The sequence below is a fragment of the Sebastes umbrosus genome, chromosome 9, assembly GCF_015220745.1.
Source record: "Sebastes umbrosus isolate fSebUmb1 chromosome 9, fSebUmb1.pri, whole genome shotgun sequence".
In the NCBI taxonomy this organism is placed as follows: Eukaryota; Metazoa; Chordata; class Actinopteri; order Perciformes; family Sebastidae; genus Sebastes; species Sebastes umbrosus.
This window is the reverse complement of record NC_051277.1, coordinates 18,377,397-18,389,110: the sequence shown is the minus strand read 5'-3', so window position 1 is coordinate 18,389,110 and position 11,714 is coordinate 18,377,397. Positions and strand designations below refer to the sequence as shown.

The following is an 11,714-nucleotide window of genomic DNA, read 5'->3' as shown; positions in this document are numbered from 1 at the left end:
CTCTGCAAGTAGAGGATGGCAGCCATTAACGGTAGGGGAGGAATTATACTGAGACCACGGTCGTTGCAGTAGACAAAACCCTCGTCACAGCGGCACACTGAGGGACAAACAATGCCCTCATCTCCCTCGCCCGTCTCCATGGCAATTGCCGCTGCCGCCAGTTCCAGCACCTCAGCCAATAAGGTGAGGCACAGGAGGAGCAGAAAGAGCCAGTCGCGGAGCTCAGCAAGACTCTCAGCTGCCATGTTGGTGCACAGCTCCTGGTTGAAAGAGAGGAAATGGGAAACGTGATTAAAACAAGTACAAAGGCTGAAACTCTCTGATTTAAAAAATCAAAGTAACTTTTCACATTCAAGAGAAAGTAGAAAGAGTTGTTGGCAAAAGGACAAGTTTTAGATAAAGATAGTGAAGGACAAACCACAAAGTTCTTTCTCTAAAATATAAAATGATGGATGGCTTTCCTAGGTATATTGTCAATACGGGGGATTCTGAGCCATCCAATCACCGAAAAATACAATTCTTGCAGAAAATCACAGCCTGGCTTTTTCTATGGTGTTCCTCCAGGTCTTGGTGTTTTAATGTGGTATTTTGGAGAGATTAATGATAATTTTTATCAATTCTTGATTGGTAAAAAAGGGTTAAATTTAGCACTATATCTTTGTAACAAATAGTATCAACCCAAAAATTGCTGCAACAACTTATGAGACATAATAGAGCATGGGAATGGTTATCATATACTGTACGTCTATCATAATGTTCTAAGCCCTTATACACTTTTACAATTTATTTTAAATTATTAATTAATTAATGTTTATGTCTGATTTATGGCTAGAACAACTTGACACCCAGTGCTGAGCTGCATCTCAAATTAATCTTCAGGTTCCCAGCTTTCAGATGATGTACACCACTTCTATGTGACACCTACTGTTGATGTGCTATCTCCCCCTAAAGACCCCTGTACCCCCCTAAATAAAGACAAAAACGGGTCTATTGTGGGTCTCAGAGGGTTAAAAGTAAAGTTTTTTTTATCTAAAGTGGAGAAGATTGTGGGATTGAATAGGCAGACATACTTTATAGGGGCTGTCCGGTATTAAATGGGTCAAAGCGACCAAGCTGAAGACAAACGGACACTTAGAGGCAGAGAGTGCGATGAAGGGTGGAGTGAATGGGCGAGGAAGATTACAGGAATTGGAGAAAGCAAAGAGATGACAAAGATGGAGAAAATTGGACAGTGACAGTTGCAGGGAGGGAAAATGAGGGAGTTTTTTTTCATGGAGATTAACTGAAATGGAGTGACATGAAACTAAAATGGAGGAGAGATCGGGGAGAAGGAAATCAGATTAATTGCCCACAGTGCTGTTGATTCCTTTGAAGCCACCAGAAGTGGTAAACTTGTTTTAAACTGCACTATATCTGACCCTCCAATGAAATTATAAAGAGAATACAATGAAGAAAGCAGAATTTCACAGGTTCCTCGCTGTATATTCACAAACACAAGACGCCTGTTTGAGGTTATGATCAAAAACACACACACAGAGAAATGCACACACAAATAAGTAAACAATACTGAACACAAAGCATTCATATACAGAACAGAGTCTCAGTACAAGCTGACATGTATAATGCATATTTCCTCTTGGTTGTTATTGTTCGTGAAATTTCTATAAATTATTCAGGGAAGTGGTCTTGAAATCCCCAGAAATGTTTTAGCGAAATGTTTTACAGAGAAGCATTTTTCTGCAACATTAATACGTTCCTCGGTTTTATGTTTTATGACTTGTCTCCTAGCAAATCCCTGACACCAACATCAATAACATGAATTTACAATTCAGATAAAATGATCTCCGTGCACTCACATCCACGGCACACTATTTATAGAATATGAATAATATACAGTAGCGAAAGTTGTGGAGATTACATTGTGGCGTACTCTTGTTTGAATCCTCTCTTTTGGGTAGCCTGGGGCTGTAAAAATGTGCCCTGACGTGAAATGCCTGACATGATTTGACAGCACATTTGATAAACAAATCCTCTAAAGGCAAGTTTTTTTTTTTTCCTGCCTTCCCCTTTTGTGCATGCATGCATGTGTGTGTGTTCGTATGTGAGCTAGATGCAAAATTGCCCCTTGGCTGCAGTCAAAATCCATGCAAAGCAAACAAGAGATGGCAACAATAGAAGAGACGGAGGGAAGGAGGGAGGGAGGGAGGCGAGGAGACAGATGGAGAGTTGGACAGTCAGTCAGTGGAGGAGAGGGGAAATGAGTTCCTGGCAGTGAAGACTCGAGTCAGTATCAGCTGCAAAAAGAAGAATGGCTGGGTGTTGTTTTTTTATGTAAAGTGTAAAAAAAAAATAGCTGCATTTGTGTACCTGTTCATGCTTGTTTGTGCCTCTATAAGTGTGTGTGTGTGTGTGTGTGTGTGTGTGTGAGAAAAAGATCTGCATCAACAACAACCAGCTCCTGTCTCAGCTCGACACAGGCACCATTTGATATGTAAGGGTAAAAACAGAGAGTGTGTGCTGGTGCCGCGCAATCCGGCATGGACCCAGACTTTATTTTTCTCTTGTCTTAATGGTATTTTTAGCTTAAATCTGCTTATTTCCAAGCATCCCCAGCATTTGAGAGACAGAGGAAGTAAGGGAGAGGAACACATGCACACAAGAGGGAGTGTCAACGTAGGAGCGGGAGACCATATTGGGAATGCTCTATGAATATCAACTAGCATATGCTTCGGCGCCACGCTATCCCCGCTTTCCTTTCATAAATATCATCTTGGCACAAACCTGTACGTGTGTTTTTGCCTATATGCCAAGGTTTCCTATCGACACGTCCTCTTAATGAGCCTTAGATTTTCTGTTGCTCTCCCTTATGGCGCTCTCCTCTCTCTTTAGCTTTATCTTTCACGCCATCTACCTCTCCCGTCCACCCACTGACGCCGCCACCTCCTCCCCTTCATAATCTTTCATTATATCCACTCTCAGGTTTGTTTACAGAAGTGTCCGTGCAGTCACCCTCCTTCCTCTCCTCCCCTGTCTCTCTTTCTCTTTCTAATCCTCTTTATCGTTTCCTCTCCAGTCGTCCGTTGATTCCTACACACTGAGATTGGATCAATCGGCTCTAGGTTCAGTCCTCCAGCCCAGACCTCCTCTCTCCCTCATGGCGACTTAGTTTCTCTTTTTCATTTAGATGCAGCAGACCCCCCACCTCTTATTTTTCCCCACCTTCTCTTTCTCACTCCTCTCGGCCTCAGTTTTCCGCCTCCGCATTCGCCTACCCCCCCTCACCCCCCCCACATTTCAATCATGTTACCGAATAAAGCTTTTGTTTGAGCACACCGGTAGTGTTGTGTGTGTGTGTGTTTTTTTCCCTATCATGTGAGCTGAAAGCAAGATGTAAGTGTGGTGTTCTTCATCGCGGTGAATGCAGGAGGAAAGTGTGTGTGTGTAAAAGGTCTGATCGCCCAGGGTGTGATTGCAGAGGGCTTGCTAGACCTGCTCGGTCTCTGTGCCTTTCACGTCCGCCGCAGCTTTGTTTTTCCTGTATCAAGGATTTGTGGAGAGAGTATTAAAGTGTGTCTGTGTGTGTGTGTGATTGAGGACGTAGCTGTGGGTCTCCGTGGGTCTTCTTTGAGTCGTTCACAAGTGTAGCCTCGCTCCTCGGGGCCGTTGAATCTTCCTCAGCTTGGGTGAATGATGATAGGGATGGTTGATAGGCCTGTACTCCAGTGCTGCGCAAGTAGCAACACCAGCATGGCCTCAAATCCGCCGTCGGCGCCCACATTTGTGTGTTGTGTGTGTGTGTTGTCCTACTGCCAAGCTCTCTCTCTCTCATGGGGTAAGGGGCTTTTAGGCCTGCCAACTCAAGTCATCTTGCAGCAAGCGTCCAGGAGGCCTAATTCTGAAACCACGCGCTCCACACCCAAATGCTACAGTTGGCAGACAGTCAGAAGATGGTTGAGGGCTCAGGGTCCTTCTTGGAAGTCAAAAGCAATCCTGGATACTCATGCAAGCAGTGGGTCATGCAAAAATAGTACAGCGCCGTGTTACACTTGCTCTGAACAAAGAGGTAGTGGTTTTAATTAATGAGCCGGCGACGAGAGAATAAGTGGGATTTTCCACAGCTCAGAAAAATCCAGCAAAGAGAGTCCCTTATGGTTAGTAGGTTGTATTACAACATATATTACAACAGAAATTTCACAGTTCAGTGATGGTAATGAGTATGTTTGAGACTGTGAGGGACAGTTTGGCCCAGTGCAGAGTACAGCAGGCTGTAAGAGTTCTTTCTCCTTCCCTCTCAGTTTCCGCCTCACTCTCTCCTCTGTTAAATGTTTAATCGCTTCCTTTTCAGTTCACACAGATGATCTTCAGAGGCAGCGAAGCCCGGTGAACCGCGTGTGTGCTGTATGTAGTCCCGCTCTGAGCGGCCCTGTGATGGCCGGTCACGTGCTCGGTGTGAAAAGTTCCCCCACAGGTTAGCAGAAATGCACCGCCGTCTAGTATCCTCAAGGTAGACGTCGCTGGTGTTTGCTTCAGCAGGAACAGCTGGTTTGAGTGTCGGTGAGCACCGACCTGAGAGGAGCCAGCAGACAAGTACGGTGTTAAGAGTTTTTAGTCTGGAGATGAGCAGTGAATTAAGAGCAACAAAATCCATCTTAAACCACACACCAAAGGAGGGAGCCCACATTTAGGGGTTTGAAAGACAAGAAATATAGTACTTAAATTGCCTGAATACTTCAGTAATCTCACATATCTGACATGCAACTTGTATACTCAACTTTATGTGAAAAAATATTCAAATATTGTCTCAGCAGCTTGCGTGTCTTTTCACATGTTTATTGCTAAAATAAATAAAAAGGTGACTTTAATGGGGCTGCATAAATGAAATGCTTTCCTGTCTTACCAGCTGTCCTTTAATGACGCCAAGATGTACTTTTGGATTTCAACATTGGCACAGTATAGGAGTACTAAAAGGTACGGGCTAAATAATTATCCCCATCAGAACGGTTATACCTTTTAAAATTAAGTACCTCGTGAAAATACTTCCTGAAGGTCAACGCCGCACTATGCGCAACACTAAGCTCCCAACGGACACAAACCTACCATTAAGGTAACTCCGTGTTTTATATCTTGTTTTTTGTTTGTCTTCAAACAAAGCTTTGAGCTTTCATTAACCACCACGCGTTAAGTGCCTGTATCTCGTGTGCCGAATCAACCCCCAGTGAACACCGGCTTTAGAAATATAAGGTTTTCATCAGGCATACAGAGCGTACAGAGACAGATTCATCAAGGCCATTAACTGCTCCGCTGCTCACATTCGCCTGTTCACGTTCATCCCAGAGTAAGTAGACTACATAGCCAACTGGGAAATTATCATGCAGTTTGCTTAAACACAAATAGAGACAATAAAGCCGTCCTCATTTTCATTTTCAAAGGACACATGCTGCCGCTGAGAAGAAGTTGGTCAACAGCCTTGTGTCGCTGTGTGTGTGTGTGTGTGTGTGTGTGTGTATCCTTGAAGGGTATTTAAAATCATCCATAAATTGTACACCCTACACCCTAAACTCTGGTGACTCTGTGTGCGTTTTCTATTTTAGGTGTGGTGTTTAAACCGGTTCCACAAATGGAAAATGTGTTTAATTGGGTGTGCAGTTTAGTGGGATGAAGTTGGGCAGTGTGCGGTGAGATAAAATTGTCCTTTTATAAAACAGCTCCCCGACTGATATCCAGTTTGTGGCATAGTAAACTGATTTATATGTGCAGAGTGCGGCTAACATGCGTAATGAAAAACAGCTCGAGACGGGAGAGAATGCTAAATAGACGTTGTTTGCAAAATGCATCGACTTTGTGATTGGCATTTAAGGAGAAATGAGATAATGGTCTGTTTCAAGGGCAGTGTAAATGTATACAGGGCTTTATGTTTGCTGCTGTATGCACATTATAAATTGCTATACCCATTTTTATTCCATTCCTTTGTAAATCATTGATTGATACTTGAAAATCCTCTCATGTTAGTATTTTGGAGGGCGATGCTTTTAAGCGGCTTCGAAGTCAAATCATAATTCAAATGAAGACTTTAATTGGATGTCATCAGTCATGGATTAAAAGCAGACGTCACCTTTAATGACGGCCGCTGTCGTTTTAAAACAAGTAGCCTTAATTGGTTGCAATGTCTGGTCCAAAACTACCCTTAGACTCTGCACTAATCTCAGCCCACCGCAGGCAAAACGTCTGCCCGCATCGGACAAGATGTGAATATTGAACATCAGCAGCATTTCCACAGCTCGCTGCCATCGCCCATTAGACATCAATATGTGAAGCTCTGTCTGTATAATGTCGAGGCTGTCCTTAAAAGTTTTTGTGATGGATTTTCAGAAGCCTAGCTAGGGGGGAGTGTGATGGGGAAGAGGAGACGGAGGAAATAGGGAGCATTAGGGAGTGTGTATTAGAGCGGGGAGTTAGGAGAGGAAAGCTAGTAGGAGAGGGGAGTATCTGAAAAAGATGTTTGAGGAAGGTTCAGAAAGTTACTGACTATAGTTTGTCATAACTTCAGTACATAATTGAAGTTACGGCACCACTTTCAGAGGAAATATCTCCCTTTTCATTTACCAACATTTATCCAACATCTGAATATTCTTAACCTCCAAGAGGTTACACAAAACCTCTTAAAGAATGGATGCTGTCTTTCAAAGACCTTTGAGTGCTCTTCGAGTTTGAGATCTCCTCTTTTATATAAATTCCATGCTTTTGATGTTAATAGCTGCAGTTTTTTAAATGCATGCTCATTAAAATCTATAAACTCTGACACAGTCAAGTGTCCTAGCAGCACCATTGATGACATTGAAATTCAGACAGCATTGACAGAACTCTTGACTTCTAATTCAGCAGGTAAAGTTATGTCAATGTGAGGTCAACAACTGTGTGATAGGAAGTTAAATTAGGTCTCTAGTATCAGGCTATACAGAGACGTTGTGACAGTTTGTTATGGTAGTTATGTGTATTTAGAATAAATACAAAATATGAGAATACACAAGAGCTGAAACTTTTAGTCCATAAATCGATTAGTAAAGTAACTTTTATTTATTATTATTATTATTATTATTATTATTATTATTATTAATATTCATAATAATAATAATAATAATAATAATAATATTAAATTTTTTGTTGAATTTATTGACAACAACTTTGATAATTACTTCCGCCAAGGAGGTTATGTTTACGGTTCGGTTTGTTTGTCTGTTTGTCAGCAGGATTACAGAAAAACTACTGACCCGATTTTCATGAAACTTGGTGGAAGGCTGTAGCATGGGCCATAACCCATTACATTTTGGAGCGGATCTGAATCACAGGGCTGATACACACATTATACATGGAAAAGGCCTTGGCGCCGTTCTGTGCTCTCTGAGTGCCCTTCTAGTTATTTAATGATTTTATTTTATTTTTTTAAACTAGTTGCAGCTTCTAAAATGTTAATATTTTATACTTTTCTTGGTCTTCTGTGATCACAAATCGAATGTCTTTGTCTTTTGGACCCTTGGTCGGACAAAACAAGCAATTTAAATTTAAACTTTAGGAAACTGTGATTGACATTTTTCTTCTTTTTTTTTTACCTACACCAAGGAAGTTAAACCTGCAGTAGGCAGAATATTTTTTGGCATCATTGGGCAAAAGTTCAATAATAACCCTTCAGCATATTTTAATTCAAGTGTTCTGAGAGATAACTAGACTTCTGCACCTCCTCATAGCTCTGTTTTCAGGCTTTAAAAAATCTAGCCCATGACGGGAGACGTTTGGCCAATCACAGGTCATTTCAGAAGGAGAGCGTTCTTATTGGCTGTGCTCCGGCTGGTGGGCGGTGCTTGGTATTTCCTCAACTGTTCTCAACATAGCTGCTGGGTCACAAACTTTCTCATTTTACAGCTAAACAGTACACTACAAGATGTTTCTGAAAACATTTGAGGAGAGAAATAGGCATTACAGTAACAGAATATTGATCCATATTTGATCAGCGCTGCCTAGTTTGACAGTTTGATTGGAGTTAGTGAGTGATTGACAGCCGCTCAGAGACGGCAAGGCTCATGCTCGGCTCTGATTGGTTGTTTTCCTCCGGTCTGTGAAATCTTGCAGATGCCATTAGGAACACCGGAGGACACAGAGGCACATGATTTTTTTCAGATTATCTGTCTCATGCACTACTGTCAGGACCGTTTTTTAATCATATTTGCTTCATTTCTACCCCCTGCTGCTTTTAGTTGGTAGTTTGGTTAATTTGTTTTTCTGTTTGTCAGCAAGATTATGGAAAAACTACTTGTAACGTGGGCCAACGAAGAACCCATTAAATTTTGGAGCTGATCCGAATCATGGGGCGGATACATAAATTATTTTTCACCTTCGTTAACATTCTGATTAGGGCATGGCCTTGGCGGAGGTCTGAGTGCCCTTCTCGTTTTTCATTTGATTAATCGATAAAATGAGATTGAAAAAACTGACAAGTATTGATGTACACTATTTGTCCAGAATTAAATCTCAGGTGTTAGCCAGCAGTTGTTCAGGTCACAGTCCATTTGTCTTTTTTTTGTATGTTTTAAATTTCCTTTATTAATGTCCTGTATCCTTACAGAGTAAAACAGTCAAATGAGTAACTGTTCTCTGGTAACAGAAGTACATTAAGAAAATGTGATTGGATTTAGAAATGCTGGCAAATGATCTACAACGATGTAAACCAGTAAGGGTTTGCATAAAAGGAGCAAATACTTCGGTCATGCTAGAGTTGTTTAGTAATGAAGTGTAGAATATATAATTTTCCTTTGAATAGGTACAACTGTGATTTTTTTCCCCCCAACAAAACAATTCATGCATATTATTTCTTCTTATTACTTTCTACTTTGTCATAACTCTCCCAGCACTAGAGGAGCAGAAGCAGTAATAAAGAGAGCACTCTCTGGGCAGGTGACCCATTTAGTGCTGAGGTCAAAAACATTCCTGATTGACTCTTCAGTTACTGTGCGTCTTTTCTGTTGTACTTGTTTTTCTCTGCATAACAGAGAGCACAGAAAGCGTCTCATTCCTCGGGGGGACAGAAATCACTGCTCAATGACAACTGTGTAGCCTACAGGCATGCTGCAGTATGTGACTTTCACTTTGGCTTCTGTGCAGTCCAAATGCTCTCGCTGTTTTGTTTTCCTCTTTGCTTTGTGCTCTAACGATCAGACATTAGCATCTTTTTCTTTGCTTTGTGGGACAGTAGAGATAGCTGGTGATAACACAGCTGAATAAACTGAGAAGAAATGTAGAGAAATATACTAGAATAAACATATAAAGATGATGCATCTGAGCTCAGGGCTACTGAAGGCTCCACTAGTCCCGACATGGTGTTGGACACTTTTTATGCAACACATCTGCTACAGAAGAGTGTACAGATGTGTAAATATGTGCTGCAAGCGATTCATGTTCTTACAGATTTGCAGATGGAGGTAACATATGTACAGAAATATGGCCAGAGCATTTCCTGTATATGCACGTTGTTAGAGGTCACCTTGTACAATTTACAGATGAGAGTCTGGTACTATAGGTGTGTTTCAGGGCTGTGTATCGGCAAGAATCTGGCAATACGATACGTATCAAGATACAGGGGTAACGATTGAATACATTGCAATATATTGCGATACATAGGCAAGACAAGGAAAACTATCATAGTATAAAAGACACACCACCATATGTATGTGAAATGGGACTAACATCGTTACACATGAATACAGTTGGGTCTACAATAGTCTCAGCTTTCCAGTCGTACCTAATTTATGCAATTCTAAAACTGTTTAGGGTATGCAGAAATATTCAAATACACCATTTTAGAATAGGTGAAAATAACACATTTGTACTGCATGCAAATAAACTGCATTGTTTTTACCCCAGACTGCATGTGATTATCATAAAGTGGGCACGTCTGTAAAAGGGAGATTCATGGGTACCCATTGAACTCATTTTCATTCACATATCTTGAGGTCAGAGGTCAAGGGACCCCTCTGAAAATGGCCATGCCAGCGCAACTATTTAGCCTCCTTCCTGACATGCAAGCATGATATGGCTGGTACCAACGGATTCCTTAGGGTTTCTAGTTTACCAGTGCCTTCACTCTAGCTTTAAAACTGAGCCCGTTACAACCTCCAAAGACGAAATAGCGGACAGGCTGTCTGATTTTTAAGAGGTTATTTAAAAATCAATACAGCACTTTGGAGTATCGATACAGTATCGCAAAACATAATAACGCGATACTCATGTGTAGCGATATTTTCTTACACCCCTAGTGTGTTTATTTGCATGGTTTTGCTTTGACATGAGTTTTTTCTTGCCAATGTCGCACCGAGTGCTTGCTCATGGGTGTTCTCTTGATTGGTCTCTGTCTAGACCTGCTCTATATGAAAAATGTCTTGAGATAACTTCTGTCATGATTTGACGCTTTATAAAAATAAATTGAAATTAATTGAAAGGTGCTACAAGAGCAAATGATGGGAATGAGTCTACGACTACAACGCCACTGGTTAACCCTCTGAGGCCCGATCCGACCGATTTGACTGTCTTTCAGAGGCTGTGGGAGGTTCAGTTTTTAAAAAATTGCTGTAACAACTTATGCCCTTATACACTTTAAAAAATATATTTTTTAGACCACTTCTATGTGACATCTACTGTTGACCTGCTATCTCCCGCTAAAGACCCCCTGAACCCCCTTAAAAAAGACAAAAACAGGTCTATTGTGGGTTAAAGAAAACAAATAGTGCATACTTTGGTGTTTTGCCAGTTTTCGTAAAAAAATGAAATCTTTTGTTTTTGCAAATTCTCCTCCAGATGACCTTCTATCTGCACTTTCACAAATTTGAAACAATGTAGTGGGCGGCAGCGGGAAATTGACAATATCAAATCTCCATTTCCATCCACCCTTTGCTCTATCAGGCTGTTCAGAATAATTCGTAAAATGGAAAGCAAAGAAAAGTGACAGCTGTGATACTTGGCAGCGCGCTCGCTCGGTGCACTGTAGGGAGCGAGGAGATAGGAAGTGAGGGGAGTAGGAGCTAGGGATTAATAGTTATGGAGCTGGGGACCAAAGTCTGAGTACTTTGTAATCATGTGGCTGCCTAACCCTGGTGTTAGCGAGGTTGATGAGCATGCGTCCCTGCTGACACACACTCTCTCTACATCCACTCTGCTGAATATTAATATGGAGGAGAGAATTCCTCTGAGCCCCATTGTCAGACGGCCCTATTGTTCTCCGCTGGCCTCTGCCTCGCCGCGTGTCTACGCGTGTGTTTAGTGTTAATGCGCAAGTCGGTGTCTACATTGTGTGCTTATGCATATTATGCCCATGTCTTCATCGCGCGTGTGTGTGTCGGCTGCAGCAGAGCAGCAGTTAAAGCGGCAGTGAGGGAGATGAGGGGTGTGTTCGTGGCCCGCCGTGGCCCATAAAGACAACTGGCCTGAGAACACTTGGACCAGCCATCAGGGCCCAACATTGGCAATTATTTCACCTCAAGGCACTATCTGTAAAATGAACACTCTCATTAAAACAACCGTGTGTGTGCCACACGTGTGTGCACGCAAATGTGTGTGCGCACAAACGCCCGCAAGTCAATTTTGAAGGCAATTGCTTGTCTTTCAATCAAAGCGTAATGTGCTGTTTATGATGTTTGACTGCGCTCATGCATGTGTGTATTTACACGTTT

The 11,714-nt window shown here is 41.8% G+C and overlaps 2 protein-coding genes across 4 annotated transcripts in view; one reads left to right on the top strand and one right to left on the bottom strand.

Annotated features, from left to right (window-relative positions):
• Positions 1-11,714, top strand: part of macrod1 (mono-ADP ribosylhydrolase 1) — a 137,310-nt gene that overhangs the window by 34,444 nt on the left and 91,152 nt on the right. The gene's annotated exons all lie outside the window — the stretch shown is intronic.
• flrt1b (fibronectin leucine rich transmembrane protein 1b) overlaps positions 1-11,714 on the bottom strand; it is a 34,507-nt gene that overhangs the window by 3,102 nt on the left and 19,691 nt on the right. The window contains 2 exon segments of the mRNA XM_037779720.1: positions 1-260; positions 3,490-4,566. Of these exon segments, the coding sequence (XP_037635648.1) occupies positions 1-245 (245 nt within the window). The 5' untranslated portion in view covers positions 246-260; positions 3,490-4,566.